General features: G+C 35.1%; 1 protein-coding gene across 1 annotated transcript in view; it reads left to right on the top strand.

The window, feature by feature from the left end:
* The window catches only part of SEC23A (SEC23 homolog A, COPII coat complex component), a 62,901-nt gene extending 48,510 nt beyond the window's left edge, over window positions 1-14,391 (top strand). The window contains exons 17-20 of the mRNA XM_082617169.1: window positions 963-1,049; window positions 2,673-2,828; window positions 4,507-4,572; window positions 13,161-14,391. Coding sequence (XP_082473295.1) covers window positions 963-1,049; window positions 2,673-2,828; window positions 4,507-4,572; window positions 13,161-13,250 — 399 coding nt within the window. The 3' untranslated portion in view covers window positions 13,251-14,391. The remainder of the gene's footprint in view (window positions 1-962; window positions 1,050-2,672; window positions 2,829-4,506; window positions 4,573-13,160) is intronic.
* Window positions 14,392-18,912: the final 4,521 nt, after the last annotated feature.

Genomic DNA, 18,912 nt, shown 5'->3' with positions numbered 1-18,912 from the left:
CATAGAAACCTTAATATTGCTCATTTTAAACAAAAAGCCCCTGGACTTCACATTTTCTCTAATTGCCACCACATTTCTCTGGTCCCCATCACAGCTAAATGCAGAAAGTTACTTGTCTATATGTTCCCACGTCACATTCTCTTCTCAACCTATATTAGTCAAAGTCTTGTCCCTAATTTTTTTATTTTTTATTTTTTTTATTTGGCCGCGCCGTGCAGCTTGTGGGATCTCAGTTTCCTGGCCAGGGATTGAACCCAGGCCACAGCAGTGAAAGTTCAGGATGCTAACCACTAGGCCACCAGGGAACTCCTCTTGTCCCCAAATTATACTGAAACAACTCTTATCAAGGTCACCAAAGCCTTCATCTTGCCGGAACTCTCAACAATATTTACCTTGAGGATTCTCCTTGAATACCTTTTACTCTAGGCTTCTCTGACACCTACAACACCTACTGGTTTTCCTCCTCCTCACTGCCTGTTCCTTCTCAGTCTCTCCCTGCTGGCTTCCCCCTTTCCGACCTCTAAGTGTTGGCCTGCTCCGGGCTCAATCTCTGACTTCTTCTCTAGCTTCCCTTTCTCTAAGTGGTGCAGTCTCACCATATAGCTTTAATTACCATCTTTATGCATGTGATACCCAAGTTGAGGCCACTTCCTTCTATTTCATATTCAGTACTATTTTTCCATCTCCAAATTTGTTCTTTCCCAAGCCTTTCCCCTCTCACTCAGTGGTGCCACCATCAGTTAGGACTCTTTCCTCTTGACTGGACTCTATTTTTCAATTGTTACTTCAGTTTAGAGATTCCTCAGAAAGTAAAATTGAAATATACTTTGAGAATTCATAATACCAAGACGTTTTATGTAATAAGGTAATAAATTAAAAAATTTAAAATATCCTAGAAAGATTGATTTTATGTTTTTAATTATTTTTTCCTGCTTCCTCTTTCATTGTTTTCTTCGTGTCAGCCGGTTCTTCTTGATAGCAGCAGCATTCTTGCAGATCGTATTCTCCTCATGGACACATTTTTCCAGATTTTGATTTATCATGGTGAGGTAAGAGTCCATAGCATTTAAAGCTAAGCACGTAGGTTCAGTAAAGTCTTTTCATTCATAGAAGCTTTCCCCCCTTTACTATATGACTAGTGTTTCCTCTATGATAAGCTTTATTTCCACTTTTATAAGATACGTGTAAAATGTGATTCTTCCTTCTACAAGTTTTTAGACTTAATTTGCAATTGACCCATCTGTGGTTATTTTGTCTGTTTGTCCACACATAATTGGAGAAATGGATTTTATACAAAGCATAGTTGTGAAAGTAAGAGTGTTAGTTAGCATATCATACTTTTGGGTTTTACCTGAAGACATTGAGAGGGGAAAAGTCAGCCTTTGTCAGTAGGAAGGCTTTCCTTTTCATTATTTCATGTAACCATTTAAAAAGTATTCCACATGAAGTATTTAAAAAAATATTTCACTTGATCTTAAAAACTCATTTAAAGCACAAATTAATTAAAATTTATAACTTCACTTAATTGGAATGGTAAATGAAAAGAGCAGAATATCTGAGTATCAGTTAAACTTTAATCTAGGTATTTAGCATAACTCTGTTCATTCCTGTATTTATTCATTCAGCCAGTATTTAAGTGCTTCCTCTGTATAAGAAAGCACTGAAATCTAGATTCTTTGAGAAATACAGATCTCTTTTTCTCACAAACCTACACTCAAGCTTATAGTCTAGTATTCTAGTAACTTCAGCAGATATATTTTTCTAGTGTTTTAATTGTAAATGATTTTAGATTTGTACTGTAATGGTGAAGACCTTATTCAAAATATTACTTTAAGTGATATTATCCAGGACTTTTAAAGACCTATTGATTATTATTTTTAATTGATACCAGTTACTAGTGCTGTTTACCTTTTAAGAATAATGCCTATGATATGACAGAGCTAGGTTTTTTGCTTATATCTTTTGTCTTTTTGTACTTTTGTTTCTTCAAATAGCTCATTAATGTGCTTAAATGAGAAATCAGAAATGCAGATGACTGTTCCTCTGTTAAATACGGAGATATAAAGCAATATAGAGTATACATTGATTGATTCAGTTAACTTAGAAATCAAGCCAGGTTTAAATTTGTGGATGATTTAATTACATGGTTTTTGGAGTCATTTTCCTTAATAAAAGAATTGATTCAATGTTCTTTTACAGGTATATTATTTTTATAATATTATTGCTATTATTATTAAAGTTTTTATGTTTATGTATTTTGGGAGAATGTAACTCCATTGGTACAGACTTCATAATAGTAGGTCATTAATTTTGAAGTCTCTAGGAAATCTTCTGTAGTAAAAATCCCTCTTATTTATCATAAACTTAGGTAGATAGCTTTTAGCTAACATTAATATGATAAGTATAGTGTTTTACAATTTTTCTGGCTGAATTATTATTTCTTTCTACTTTTAAAGGAGAAGAAATATCCTAATTTTGCATCTGTTTACTCAAGAATACTGAAATTAGTATTTGTAACTTAAAAAAATTTGTAACTTAAAAAAATAAATAGGATAATGTTCTATAATTTTCTTATTTTCTGAAGATTGCTTCATTTGAAAAAAAATCTTCTCTTAAAAGTTTTTGGTTAGGCAAGAAAAAAAGTCATAATTTTTTAACTGTTGTAAAATTAGACTATAGCTCAGTGGCGTAAGTCGGGATACCAGGACATGCCAGAATATGAAAATTTCCGCCACCTTCTGCAAGCCCCAGTGGATGATGCACAGGAGATCCTTCACTCCAGATTTCCAATGCCGAGATACATTGACACTGAACATGGGGGCAGTCAGGTAAGTACTGTTAATTTGTTTGCGTGTTTGTTTGTTGCTGGTTTTACGAGTTGATCCTACTTGCCTTCTGACGTTAATTTGAATAGACTGCTTCACCAGGCACATGAAAAAGGAAGGAGATGGGCAGATGGTTTCCAGGGAAAGGTATGCTTGCTTTTTGCTTTAGCTTTGAGAGCAGAGCAGTAAGATTATTGACTAGCTGTCTAAAGCTGGTGGTTTATCCCATCTTCTTCCTCCAGCCCAGCTCTAGTAAAGAGCCAGGATGGCATTATGGTGGTATGCAAGCTTTAGTTGAGCAAGAAGATAAGAACAACTTGGGAAATAATTTAGTGTACTTTTCTTAAATCTGTTTACTTACTGGTAAAGTCTATGAATATGAAGTTTGTGGCAACATAATGTTTTTCTGTTTTCCTCATTCTATAATTTCAATTTTCTAGGAAATATAATAGGAAAGCATTATGGCATTGTAAAAAGGTGTGTAATTTTTAGAATTATGAGGATTAAGTAAGATACATGTACACATAGCCCTTTTGGACCTTACAGAAGACTCAGTTAGGACCCCTTAACATACACTCTTAAAACACTTTTACTGCTCCCTTGTAATTCTTATTAGAGTTATATAAATTAATTATAGATTATTATAAGTTTGTTTCACTTGTTCCTTAAAAGCACAGATGTTGCTTTGTTTATTAATGTATCCCTAGTGCCTAGCACAGTATTACATAGTAGGTAATAAATATCAGTAACTATTATTCAGAAATGATAGCAATTATTATTAGGGTTTTACTATAATAGAAGCTACCCTGTATTGAGAATTTGCAAAGCTGATAGTTAGCACTTTACATACCTTCTCTCATTTGATTCTCATAGCAGTCCTATTGTTACCTCCATTTTACAGATAATAAAACTGAGACTTAGGATACTTGTGACCAAGGAAACATAGTAAATGGAGGAACTGGGATTTGAATCCAGATGTTCTGACTCTTGAGCCAGTGCTCTTGTGTTTCTACTTTTAGAGTAGAAAAAGATTTTATATGGTACTAAATTTCAAAAGACAGGACTGTCCTTCTTCTTCCAACATGTAATAATAATTTATGACTGGTTCTCTCATTGATGTTTCACCGCATGTAGTGCTGTCTTCCTCTTTTATTCTGGTTATTATTTAATGATGATAAGGCATAGTGGATAGATGGGTAAAATGTTGGGTAAGTGCTCTCATGGAATAGCCTACAGTTTTAAAAAGTTTGAGAGTCATTGTTTAAAGTAAAAGAACATGTATAGGTTTTCATGGTTTTTATTTTTATCATTTTTGGGGACTTCCAACCTCTGATGACGTTTCAGACCAGGTATTTGGTAAATGTCACAGTAACCTTGTCATAATTGTTGCAGACATAATCTTTATATGCTGAGTTTTGGACTCAACAATTTGTATTTGTTACTATGAATGTTATTATGTATGTATGATTTGGTGAGAAGAGGTTACATTTATTATTTATGTGTAACATATAGTGGCCTATTTCAAAATTTAGTTCATTTTTTTAAAGTTGCATTTTAATAAAGTTAATTTGACCAAAACATATTAAATAAAATTTAGTTTAGATGGTATAATACATTTGTTTAACCTATATTGACCAGATCTATTTTTGATGGATAATGTTATTTCTTCTTTGCTTTTAAGGCACGTTTCCTGCTTTCGAAAGTCAACCCTTCACAGACTCATAATAATATGTATGCCTGGGGACAGGTAAGTGTAAATAGCAGATGTTGGAAATTATTTCTTTGTGTTATTATAGTTTGTTATTTTAGTGAAAGCTACATTTTTTCCTATGTATTTGGTAATTTCTGTTGGAAAAGTAATAAAAAAATAGGAGTCAAAAATAGAATTAGCATTTGGTGGCACCACAGAAAATAAAAAAGTGATTATATCAAATAGATAGAACCCCTTCATATTTCAAGCTTAACACTTTACCCTTGAGACAAAAAGCAATAAAATGTATAATATGAGATAGGAGGTGATGATTCAAGGTTAATGCTAGGCTATGCACCATAAAAGGCCACAGTAAGCTGGGAGTGGTCAGGGATTGTGGTTGAGCGGGAGAGGCTGGAAACCTGGAAATCATTATTAATATATTTTAATTTGGTGGAAGTCCTACCTCTTGATACAATATATCAACATTTATCAAGTGTTCCAATCTTCATGACTCTATATTGGTACTTTAAGATCCACAGTGATCATCCCTGCCTTTGAAGAGCTTGTAGTCTAGTATTAGAAATAAAATACATACCTAAGTAGTTAAAGTACAAGGCAGAGTGGGCTATGTGCTTTTAGGAAGATTTATAGTATTACAGGGGGATAGATGAGGAGGAGTGGAAGAGGTCACATGGTGGCAGCAGGAGAGGGTGTCAGAATAGAGCTCAGAAAAAGAGACATTTCCTTTTAGAGTGGTTATTAATCCAGTAAGTAGAAATTGTATGAGGAAGGGAATCCTAGGTAGAAGACAGTATGGAGTAAGGTAAAGGGTACACGTAGGGATGAATAGTAGAACTATAAAGTGGCAATATATTGTGCAGCCAAATTGTGGAGGCTCTTGAATGCCAGGCTGAGGACTGAGGAGCTGAGTCTTTATTTGGTAAGTAATGGAATGTTATTGAAGATTTTTGGACAGAGGGGCAAATTTGAGTCTTAGATAATACAGTCAAATCTTAAGATTAATTGGGAGCAGTGTGTAGGTTGAAACTGTATCTATCGAAGTAATCCAAGTGAGAGAGAAAGAAGACGAGATGGTGAAAAAGAGTAGATTTGAGCGATATTTCAAAAGTAGACTCAGTGAGACTTGATTAGAAGTTGCAGGAAAGGAAAACTTACTCTAGGACAAGACAGCTGTATGCAAAATGTGAATTCTGACTGAATTCTGGATTAGAGAGAGTGAACAGCTTATAAAGAACATAATCGGGATGATTTGTGATATTTGAATGTGGACTATATGTCAGATACTAGTATAATATTATTAAATTTCTTGAGTGTGATAATGGTGTTGTGGTTATGTAGGAGATTGTCCTTGATCTTGAGAGATATATCCTGAAGTGTTTGGGGGTAAAATATCATGATGTCTTCAACTTGCAGAAATTATTTAACAAGAAGAAAAAGAAAAGGAAAAATACATATAAACATAAAGAAAATGTGGCAAATGTTAATCGGTGATTTTACGTTTAGAGTATGTGGGTGTTTGTTCATTGTACTTTTCTCTAGGTTTGAATTTCTGAAAAATAAATAGTTGAGGGAGAACAAGGTAATATGGGGTTTTGAGCCTGGGTAACTGAGGAGAACATGTGCCAGTAAGTGGGAGGGTGGAAAGAAAATGTTTGATTTTATTTATTTTTTATTTTTTGTTTTATTTTATTTTTTTGCCACATTGTTTGTGGGATCTTAGTTCCCTGACCAGGGATTGAATCCTGTCCCTTGGCAGTGAGAGCGCAGAGTCCTAACCACTGGACCACCAGGGAATTCCTGAAAATGTTTGGGTTTAGACTTTGAGTTTGAGATACCATCTAGATGCCCAAATTGAGCAGATTGTTGAGAATTTGGGTTTGGTGATCAGGGCAAGGATTCATAGACAAGTGATACTTAAAGTCATCACAGTGGATTCTTGTCCAAGGAAAGAATAGAGAGGCAAAGCAAGGATGAGATAAAACCTTGAGAAAGTACAAGTGGTAGGAATATTTTATAAATAATCAGAGAAGTGAAAGGAAAATTAGAAGAATACTACATCCTAAATGATGAGGGAGGACGTTATAGAAGGAAGAAGAAGGGAGTAGCAAATATTGAGGTGCTGCAGACACTTGATTTGATGACTAGGAGGTTATTTTTGGCCCTTGGTAAGCAGTTTTAATATAGTGGTTGAGTAGCAGATAGATTGTAAGGAATTAGTAGGTGGTAAAGAAGTGGAGGTCATAAGTGTAAATGATTCTTTGTGTATGTGTGTGTGTGTGTGTGTGTGTGTGTAAATGATTCTTTTGCAAATTTAGCCTGAGTGAAGAGTAGGATGATTGTATTAGAGTAAGGGCACAGAATTTATTTGTGGACCAAGTGTAAGGAGCTAATGTAGGGGAGACACAAAAGAACAGTGTATAGATGTTTAAGATGCTCAAAAGGAGACAGTGTGATCACACGCATTGTATGTTGGTTAAGCATTGGTAAGGAGGCAGGACATTTCTTTCTGCAAAAGCAAAGCATGAGAAGAAGGGTGAAGACAGAGAAAGATTTTGAGGTGGAGAGAAAACACACTGGATAAGCCTGTTTCTTTTCAGTAAAAGATTATTTGCTAAGAGAGAGAAATGCTGGGGTTAAGGACTAGAAAATAGAAAAGATTAAAAACAGATATAGGGAATATAAGAAAGCAACAGAAGATGAATAAAAGACTTTTACAGCATGGTGAGGGTCCATTTTATTTACTAACAGTTTCTTGAGCATGCTTCTGTAATGTTCTCTAGCCGTGCTTTGTAATTCAGACATTGCATTGGGGCTAATTTAGGACTGGAGATAAGAAAGGTGGACACAGCAAAGGGAGTAGAATAATTGAGAGTGATGTTAGATAAATGACTATGGGGTCCAGGCTGGTTAGAAGAGAAACGAAGCAGTAATTGGGATTAAGGCCCTTTTCCTTTGAATATAGAGGTGCCTCAAAAGTTTGCCTTGAATTCTGTATATTCACTGTTTCTCTGGGTGATTGTATCCACTCCTATGGCTTCATCTTTCATCTGAGGCTAACTTGTAAATCTCCATCTTTGGTTTGGCTTCACAGTGACCTATAGACTGGAATTTCTATAACTGCCTGCTGCACAGCACTAGAGTTTTCTGTAGACATTTCATAAGTAGCATGCCCCAACTTGAACTCTTTCACACTATCTTGTACTGACTGACTTTCCTATTTTTATAGAGGGCCCCACTGTTATCTCAATTCCCAAGGCTTGGAACTTTAGTCATTTACATCTTCTCTCTTCTGCCCCTAATTACTGACTTATTTTCCCTGTCCATTCCCTCCTTTCCTTGTCACTAATCGAAGTCAAGCCCTTGTTACTATTCACATAGACTGTTGGAATTACCTGCTCTTGGTGCTTCAACCTTTTCCTCCATTTTGGCACTGGCCAGAGTGGTCTCCCTAAAGCCATTCTAAGTCAAAGCACTGCCTAGATATCTTTAATAACCCCCTACTAAGTTACATAGAAGTTCTATATTGCTATTCAGGGTCCTTTATGGTATGCTTCAAATAGCTTTGTCCACTTGTAGCTACTCTTTAGTCTTTTTAGCCAAACTGGACTTCTTACTCCACTCTGAATACACTGAGCATGTGACTTGTCCCTATCACCACTTGTAACACATCATAGCCATTCCTCAAGGCTCAGTGCAAAGTTTACTGACTCCATGAAACCTTTTCTGTGATTGCATGACTGGATATTGTGTAATCCCCGCCCCCTTTTTTTCCATCTATTTCTGATGGCACTTATTTCTCCTGTTAGATTATAAATGACTTAAGGGTGATAACTGTGTCATTTTCATCTTTGACTTTCCACAGTACCTTAAACATAGCATATATTGACTATAATAGATCTGGACAGGAGAACAGAGAGATGCTTTAGGAGTTAAGAAGCTTTCGTGATATAGATAAATAAATTGAATTCACAGTCTAAAAGTCCTGAAAAGTGAGGAGTTTTTTATAGCAAAGAAAGGAACTTACTCTTGGAAGGCGTTCAAAGGTTACACATAGCACATGTGAGAAAAATTTGTGCCCATATAATACATATACGTATAGACTCTCAATATCACCCCTCACCCTCTTCCAGTTGCTGGGGGAACAAAAAGCCAAATAGTACTGTGATGTGGAAGTTTGGAGTACAGGATGTACCATGAATCAGCCTTTCCATTATACTTAACTCTAGTTAACTGAGTATTGGTTTTGGTTCTGGATCCCACAACTTAAGAAGAACTTACTTAAGAAAAGAAAATTACAAGAATATAGAAAAGTAGCACCATAAATAGAGTTAATGGAAATGGTGAATAATCAATATGAAGGGGAGGTTAAAGGATTGAAGAATACTTTAAAATAGTACTTGTCAGGGGTCACATATCACATGCCCCTAGGGACCAGGTGAACAAATGAGTGAAGCTGGCTGCATATAAGAAAACTTGACTCTCAGTGTCAAAAAGCAATACCTGGGGGCAGCGGGCTATGGCAGACTAGGGTTTGTGGGGAGGGTACACAAATCCTTTTCTAAAGAGGGTAGTGTTCCTCCCCTCCAGATGATTGTTGCCATACACATAATTCAATTAACAAAATGTTGTGAGCTCACATTATGAAGACCAAATAAAACCTATCTCTTTGTGGCTGAATTTCTGCATTAAAAAAGCATGGTTTAGTTCATGGAAATAATGGCTTGTTCCTTGTTTTGGGAGGTTTAAATTACAACATGGAGAGGTAGATGGAAGACATATAAAGTAAAGAACTTGTTGAGCTGTTAAACATGGAGAGGCATCATTCTGGGCTGGTAATTGAAAACTCTGCAGGTTACTAAACTTCCTATGCCTTCCCTTCCTTGTCTGTTATAGAGTTTGATGACACATACTTGATATGCCCAGTAATACTCAGTAAATATTTGTTATTAGTTTTCCTTGTTATCACTGGAAAAAAAGTCTCTCTAAAGATATTTAAGATAGGAAAGAAAACCTATTTTAAACTGAAGTTTAATTATTACTGCCTGGAAGTAGGGGCATTAGAGACATAAACAAGAGCTCTGACACTTAAGCCAGACCCTGAAAGACGGAGATTATTTCATTGGGTGAATATGATGGAGAAGGAAATCCCAGGCAAAGGAATAAACATGCATATTGTTTATCTGATTCACTCATTTGTTTATCCATCCACCCATTCATCTATTCAGCACTCAATTTTGAAAGCCATCACCTTTGGAGAAACTTAAGTGTACTTACTTGTTATTAAGTGAATTCTTTTTATTGATTTGATAAATAGTTGTTTAAATATTTACAGTCATTAAGTTAAATTATGTCCTTATACTATATGGTGGTTTTAATTACATTGTTGTCAGGTCTGTCTCTCCTTAGATTTTTTGTAAAGTGTTTTCCTCAAAGAGGCAGTTGAAGACAGTTTGGGTTTCTTCTCATTATTGCATTTTAGAAAATATAATCATCTTTTCCAGGAGTGCACTTTAAAAATTTTTGTAATTTTTTGGCCACTCCGCACCACACGTCATGTGGGGTCTTAGTTCCCCAAGCAGGGATCGAACCTGCTCCCCCTGCATTGGAAGTGCGAAGTCTTAACCATTGGACTGCCAGGGAAGGCCCCCAGAAATGCATTTGATTTAGCAAAATTTAGGAATTAGTTACAGCTACACCTTTGGGGGAAGCTGACATTTGGTACTATCTTTTATGAATAGATTCTTACAAAAACAAAACAAAAAAATTTCTATAGGATTTTACTTAGACCATTTCTTTTTTTCAGATTGGTTCCAAACTATTTGAAAAATCTTTCATTTGTATTAAACTTGTTCATGTGTCTAAAAACAATGAAATTTTGGTCTGACATATTTAAATCAGTGTTTCTCAGTCTTCATATTTTGTTAAATTTGAAAACATCCCTTTCCTGTAATGCTGTTTGAAATGTCAAAATTAAATAAATATGTTAATTAGAAGTAAGAAAGAAACCAAGAGCCCTAAGGTCTTTTTTGACCTATGATTTTTGTAAGATAAATTATGTTAATGTTTTTATAGATAATAATAGCTAATAAGCTGAATCTGTACTGTGTTTTAGTCATTATGCTAAGATTTTCATACACTTCTATTTGTTAAAACACTCCTGTGAGGTGAGTACTATTAATCCTATTTTTCAGAAGAGGAAATTGAGGCTTATATAGGTTAAGTTAACTTACCTCAAATCACACAGCTAAATTGTGACAGGGTCTGGATTTGAACCTAGGTCATTCTAACCCCAGAATCAGAATTTTTAACCATTAAGCTAAATTGATGATTGAAATTTAGGGAGTTAACATGGTAGCCAAGCATTTTACTAAAAATTATGGAATTTAATACCTTAGTTTTCTTTTTGTCAGAAATCAAGTACCCAGTGTAAGTATTATCCACGAATGGCCTGAAGAGGGCACCACTGCAACACTGCTTCTGTGACAGGGTGCTGGAGGTCTCTGTTGCTATAGTGCTTCATATACTAAATGATACAAACCTTGGAACTTTTTGCTTAATCCTGGATATATTTTATTTTATTTTATTTTATTTTATTTATTTTTTTTTTTTGCGGTATGCGGGCCTCTCACTGTTGTGGCCTCCCCCGTTGCGGAGCACAGGCTCCGGATGCGCAGGCCCAGCGGCCATGGCTCACGGGCCCAGCCGCTCCGCGGCATATGGGATCCTCCCAGACCGGGGCACGAACCCGTATCCCCTGCATCGGCAGGCGGACTCTCAACCACTGCGCCACCAGGGAGGCCCCTGGATATATTTTAAAGAGAAAAAGAGTGCAGTTGTAAAATTGAGGTCAATCAACTGCAAATTTTTGATAAGATTGAGTTGAGCATTAGTATTAATCACTTCAAATAAGATCACAGTATATGAATTAGAAAATGCATATATATTTTGTCTTGACCAGGAGAAATAGATCTGGGATTGGGTGAATTGAGGTGGAAAATGTGTAAAATGGAAAAAATTCAGGTATAATAATAATAATGTTATATGCCTACTGTGTGTGTCAGGTATTGTTCTATTTGCTTTACAAAGTTTAACTCATTTAATCATTACAACAACCATGTGAAATAGATTCTGTTATTATCTGTATTTTACAAATGAGGAAACTAAGACTCAGAGAGGTTAAGTAAGTGGCAGAGCCAGGATGTGAGCTCGGCAGTCAGGCTCCAAACTCTGAGCTCTTAATTCCTGTGCTGTTGTCTCCCTTCATTATCAAGTTTTTCAAGTTCTTATAAATTCACATATGAAAACACATAATAAAATTGATTTTCCATTATTCAGGAGAGGTTATGGCATATCTGTGGCTATGCCAGCCTAGAACCACAAGAGCTATAAAGTCAGAGCTCATATTTGCCACTAACTTGCTGATATCCTCTGAAAATTACTTAATTTCCTTGTTTTAGATATTTTATATATACTGGTAAATAAGAAACTGGATATCAGGTGAAAACTTTAAAAATCCAGATATAAAATATTCTAGAAAAAGTTTCTTGCTACAATAAAATTTCGTTATTAGTGGATTGGATTACTAAGGTAATCAACACAGTTTTTATTAAAATAGAAGTTAGGAATTTTCCCTAACCCTTGTTAATTACTTGGAACCCACAGAAATCAATTAAAATTAATTGAATGAAAATATATAAGTATAGTTTATTTAAAAATGATATAAATTCTCTTCCTTCCATCTGGTGGTTCTGCTAAAATGTGTGAGTGGAATTTTATTTTAGTAAACAGGCAGCAATAAGGGAGACATTTCTTAGTAATGATAAAAACACCAATACATTCAAGACAAATGAACACTTTACTACTTTAAAGATTAAGTTGGGTATGGAGCTATTGTAAGGCCAATTGGTAAACTGCGGTACAAATCTGACTCTGACCACATGGGGTTAGTGCAGACTCCAGAAGTTAAAGGACATGGTCCACGAGACTGCCCCCACTTCAGATGCCAGCCGAAAGTCGAATCCCAGGTTACCCACACTTCTGACCAACTGGCTACAAATCCGTGTGTGTGGGGTGGTGGTGAGAAAGGGAGGGTGCTGGGGTGGGCAGTGGGTGGGTAGAGTGGGTGGGGGGTGGGTTCCCATAACCCCTGTTTGATGTATTCCTCAAACAGGAAGCTCCGCTGGGCTTTGGTATCCAGTGGTTTTATTGTTTTTGCTTTTGTTTCTCTTAGGCATGATTGATTGAATATCTAGCCCTGCATCTCTTCCTCCCTGGAGGTCAGGCTCTCTTAAAGCCCAGGCATCTAATTACATGGTTGATCTTTCTGGTGACTGGTCCCTATCCTGAGTCATCTCATCTCATAGCATAAACTCAGGTGTGATCTGAGAGGCTCATGAATAACAGATACTACTATCAGGAAATCCTAAGGATGTAGTTTCCCTCTCAGGAGTCTGGGACAGGAATCTGGGACAAAGGCCAGCAGATTCTTTATTATACAACAGGGAGCATAGACATTATTCTGCTTAAAATGATTTCCTTGTCTATATTTTTACACATTTGCTTATACACTTTAAGGTATCTCCTATGTTTTAATCATAGAAAATATCTTTCTTTTCCTCTAGGAGTCTGGAGCACCTATTCTCACAGATGATGTTAGTTTACAAGTGTTTATGGATCACTTAAAGAAACTTGCTGTGTCAAGTGCTGCTTGATGTGCTAAACATATTAAGAACACTTAAGAAGATGAAATAATATTTCAATTTCTTTTTTTCCCCTTTTTTTCAGTTAATCTATGGAAACCAAGAGAGAGATCTCTCTAGACTCTTTTTGTATTAGTATGGTTTGAGACAACAAATGGAAAAATGTTCATGTTTGTAGATTAAGCTAGAATATAAGAGCAATAAGAACAAATTTGTTTTGCTTGCCACAGTATTATAACTGGTTTTAGAAATTTGAGGTCTTTATAACTTATGTTAAAAAGTAAAAATAGAGTCTGCCTTGTACTATAGAGATATAACTCATTTGTATGTTGCAGACAAATTCAAAGTGGCACTGAATATTCTTGACCTTTTGAAAACTTGTTTTTTAATTTTAACCAAAAAGTAAACAAAATCATCAACAGTAATGATAAATGTGAGAATTTTTGCCTATTCATTGAATATTTTTCTGTGATTTTCAGCACTTACGTATACACTATTTCTGTATTTACTCTGTTAATATTTTTATGATGATTTGTTTAGGAATTATTTGAACTTATATATGGTAATTTTCATGAAGATAATTTAATGTTTTTGGTCATTTGAAAAAATAGTTTAGAGATGAAAGTTTTTTTGGGTAACAATTCCACAGTTGACAACATATGTGAAATTCCCACAAAGTACTCAACTATGTGATTAAAAGTGATAATTTTTTTTATAAAGGGAGATAGAAAATAAACAGTTTGGCACAGTACATTTTAGAAAGGCTTTGCAGTAAAAGGACTTCTGTAACTTCTAAACCAAATTTGGTATTCACTGCATGGTTTTGTTGTTTCCCTTTGTTTTTCTGAGGTAAATTTTACATTATATCCTTCAGTATTTTAAACTATTTTGGGAGTTTACACACTACTTTTGGTTTTTGCTTCCATTTTGTGAACTTTATTAAGTTGTAGTTCTTATTGAAACAGTATTATCTAATATTCTGTTGAATTTTATCATGTGATGCTCAGTTCTATTTTGATTTATTCATTAGTATCATTCACTTTTACCTTTTAAAGTTTACTTGTAGCAAATGTTTACATTGCTAAAGCCAGATATGTTTGTCAATGAAATTTACATCAAGTACTGCAAATAAAAGGTGGTGCTATGACATGGGCCCAGAAGGACAGTGTCATGATTGTACTTGCATGAACACTATCATTTGATGGTAAAATAGAAATTAAAAAAAATTTGTTTATATGTTATATTCAGTTAGAGTAAATAAGTTGCTCTGTTCCATTTTATTTGAATTGAACTGTGCTAGGTCTAAATACCAATAAAATATACTTTTTCTCTGTTTTCCTGCTTATTTTGAAACCTAGTAAGCCTGAAAAGCCTAATGTAAAATTAAAGCATTTATAAAACCTGATATTAGTGGATTAAAAAGTTACTCATTTTAAAAAATAGAAGCTTTATTGAGGTTTAATTCACATATTACACAATTCACCCATTTGAAGTGTAAAGCTCAGTGGTTTTTAGAATATTCATGGAGTTGTGTAGCCATAACCATAATCAATTTTAGAGCATTTTCATCTCCCAAATAGTTATTTGTTTTTGCTATAAGGAACTGAGGAAAATCCCTGTGATGATGATACATGTTTAGCTTGCCTGGCCCCTTAACTTATATCCTTTAAGAATGCATTGTTTTTTCTTCTCTTGAGTGATGAGCTGCTACTTACTCCTAAACTCTCCTCTACTTCTAAATCAGTTACAGCCGAAGGTACTAAAGTATCTCTGTATTTAAGGGTTAAGGATGAACAAATATATCATCATACCCTTTTAGCTTACCATTTGAAAGAAGTCACCCTGGATAATTTTTGTGTATAATTTAGCTATTCCTAAATTGCTAGCTATTTAAATAGACTTGAAGGAAGAAAGTTTAACCCTTTTAACGAACTTAGAGTGGATAACGAATATTTGCTAAATCACTAGCAGCACTGAGAAGCTTTGGTGTGTCCAGAACTATTAGGGAATTCATTCTTCAACCTACTTACCCCTAGTGGCTTTATCTCTAAAAATGACTTTAGATCTCATCTATGCACACTTATATTTTGTTGTAACAGAATAAATTTATGCTTTTATTGGCTGATTCCAAAAATGATCTGATACTTTCTCTATCCAGTTCTCCACTTGATAAACTTCCCTCTCATATTCCCTAGCCCAGACTGCATCTAAGGAATGTGCTTGTTTTCCAGTCCAGACCAGAAACTAAGGAATCATTTTCAACTCTTACTCTCCTCAACATCTTTAGTAACCAAATTATACCAATTCTATCTCTGTAATATCTCCCTAATCTGTTTACTGTTCTCCATCTTACTGCTATTCTACCTTCATCATATCTCACCTGGTTTGTTGAAATAGCCTTCTAACCAGTCTGCTTTCCCCAGTCTCTTTTTCTCCATCTTTCTCTTCAATTCACTGAAACGTGGATATGATTATGTCATCCCCTCTGCCCTCATAATGAAATCCAAACACTTTGACCTGGTAACATTGTATACTACACATCAAATCCATAGCTCTCTCCTAGAAACAGTACAAAGGATGCAATTGGAAAGATAGTGCTGGAGAGTGGTCTCTAGTTCTACCTAAGCATTAGTCTTAGGTGTGATGTTTGGGGTCAATATAGTGACAAGAGCAAATGCATTCTTCATTGGCTGTTACAAACTAAATGCTGTGGCTTATTGCACTTGGCTTTTAAAAAGATGAACATATTTTTTCAGTTATTTTTCAAACAATACTGACAAATTAGGATTATTTGTTTTCTAATGTCTAGCTTTACATTTTATATCTTTCCTGTTTCCGATGTACATGCATACATCTTGTACTCTTTTTTTTTTTTTTTTTGCGGTACGCGGGCCTCTCACTGCCATGGCCTCTCCCGTTGCGGAGCACAGGCTCCGGACGTGCAGGCTCAGCGGCCATGGCTCACGGGCCCAGCCGCTCCCCGGCATGTGGGATCTTCCCGAACCGGGGCACGAACCCGTGTCCCCTGCATCGGCAGGCAGACTCTCAACCACTGCGCCACCAGGGAAGCCCCCACCTTGTACTCTTATGTGCTCAATTTGTATTCATCTTGAGCATTTTATCAAGTAATTCTAGAGATATTTCTGTTTCTTGTTTGCTTTTTAGTAGTTTACTTTATGAAATTAATAGTCTCCTTATGTTCATTCTATCTTCTTTGTTTAATATATTGAAACAAAAGCTGGTCTAAGTTTAATGTATTATCTGGTGACTATAATAATAGGTATGTAATACCAAGTATGTAATAGTGAAGTTACATTACTAAATCAGATTTTTTTCTCTCCCATCCCTATCTATGGCTTATACTGAAATAAAGCCCAATTATTTGATTGAAGATGTGATCCTGGAATATTAAGGATTTTTTTAGCTTAAGTAAACATAGAAAAAATATATAGTAATGCATCTAAAGCATTTGGAAGGTGGATAGAAATATTAACTTTAGGCTTTGTTAGATCAACATAAAATTAGCTATGTATTTTTAAAAGTTAAGGGTAACAAAGATAAAACCAGGATACATACTTTTTAAACCAGAATGTGTAACTTCCAAACAGTAGGGGAAAAGAAGGAATAAAAGTAATTTGATCAGTCAAGAGAAGGCAAGAAAGATTAAGAAGGCAGCATGACAGGGAGATCAGCTTGGTGCTTTGTGACCACCTAGAGGGGTGGGATAGGGAGAGTGGGAGGGAGGGAGATGCAAGAGAGAAGAGATATGGGGATATATGTATATGTATATGTATAGCTGATTCACTTTGTTACAAAGCAGAAACTAACACACCATTGTAAAGCAGTTATACTCTAATAAAGATGTTTTAAAAAAAAAGGCAGCATGGCAAATGGGAAAGCATGGTAAATAAGAAACACAAAAAGGAAGAAATAATGGATTAATATTTTTTAGTGAATTTTGTGAAAATGGAAAAATATACTTATTGGTCTTTTACTATAATAAACAATATTACATGTACTATTTTTGAACCTTCTGCAAATGTGTCTTAAAACTTTATAAAAATTGGTCTTTTCATGTACCCATGCTCTACAGAGTATAGCCAGGTTGGTCATTCTTTGTTCATAGTTGATTGAAGAACACTTTTTATTAATTTCAAAAGTTTTTTTTTTCATTTAAAGCAACAGATACACGAATAGGAAAACAAAGATAAGTTTGATAGAGATTCATAAAAATTCCATTTCACAATAAATTCCTAAATTCTTAAAACTTTTTTTAGGATTTATTTTAGTGGCTTTCAAAAAGCTTCTTGGTCTAAAAAAATTCCACTAAAATATATAAACCAGAAAATTCAAGATAAATTCCTATTACATTTGGTAAAACCCTCCAAAATTTTTCTTTTGCAAAAAGGAGAGCAAATGGCTCAGTGCTGGTGAACATTGACATTATTTGATCCATTGATTTAGAACAAATGTCCATTTATGGTGAAGATGATCAAGGCATTTGAACATTGCTCTTTTAGTTTCTTCTGACCATTTAAGACCAACATCTTTTTGTTGCTTTCCTGGCATTCTTTGAATTTGATTCTTCAGTGTAAATGCCTATCTTACATTTTGTCATTGCATAGCTAATAGTCTTCTCTACAATTGCTGTGTGCTGCTCTTCGAGGAATAACTTAAAAACTTTTAATGTTTTACTGTACATTGTTCAATTCTGTTTAGGCTGCAACCGTTTTGATTTCTGATCAACCTCATCTAAAACTTCACACCAAGAAAAATTTCTAAATTGTGCCACTAATGTACTGATTAATTTTCTTGGTTAGTACTTTAGTCACTGTTGTGGCCTCTCCCATTGCGGAGCACAGGCTCCGAATTCACAGGCTCAGCAGCCATGGCTCACGGGCCTAGCCGCTCCGCGGCATGTGGGATCTTCCCGGACCGGGGCACGAACCCACGTCCCCTGCATCGGCAGGCAGACTCTCAACCACTGTGCCGCCAGGGAAGCCCAGAACTTTAGTTTTAAAGCAATAATTTAAAAAGACAGTTTTAATTGTAAAGATACTAAAATTCAGTAAAAGTTTCCATATATACACTAAAATTTGCACTTACAAAAAAAATTACACCTCAGAGTTCACAGTGTTTCACTGTTTCAAAATTTAATCATAAAGAAAAGCTCCAAGTGGTCATATAGATTGGGAGAATTGTTTTTTCATCTTTGTAATTACTGTGCTGGTATTATTTGAACTTACTGTTTAAACACCAGGATATTTAGAAACATGGGTATTGAAGACAAAATCTTCCCAAGGGAGCTGTAATGATTTAAAAAATGATACTAACTTAACCTTCCAAATACAAGGGTGTCTGTGTATGTTGGGACTGGATTGTATGGGAGTTCTCTGAATCAAGTTCCATGTAGAACACAATGTTTATGAAAGGATAAGTAGTAACAATGTACTAATCAGAAGGTTACACACATATTATTAAAACTCAGCAGTAGCCATAGCAATTGTATAGATTGTAGGCCAATAACAATTGTTTCACATTGGAGTATTTTATCACTGACATTATTTGGAATTGCTGGCATATGGTGATAAAACTCAAACCTAGTGTTCTGTCCTTGTTACACTATTGTCCTCGGACACTAAACAATCAGGTTTGATTTACTCATAATTATATA

This window comes from Mesoplodon mirus (genome assembly GCF_964341445.2).
Source record: "Mesoplodon mirus genome assembly, chromosome: 4".
In the NCBI taxonomy this organism is placed as follows: domain Eukaryota; kingdom Metazoa; phylum Chordata; class Mammalia; order Artiodactyla; family Ziphiidae; genus Mesoplodon; species Mesoplodon mirus.
The sequence above is the reverse complement of the archived record's forward strand: the minus strand, read 5'-3'. Positions and strand labels throughout refer to the sequence as shown.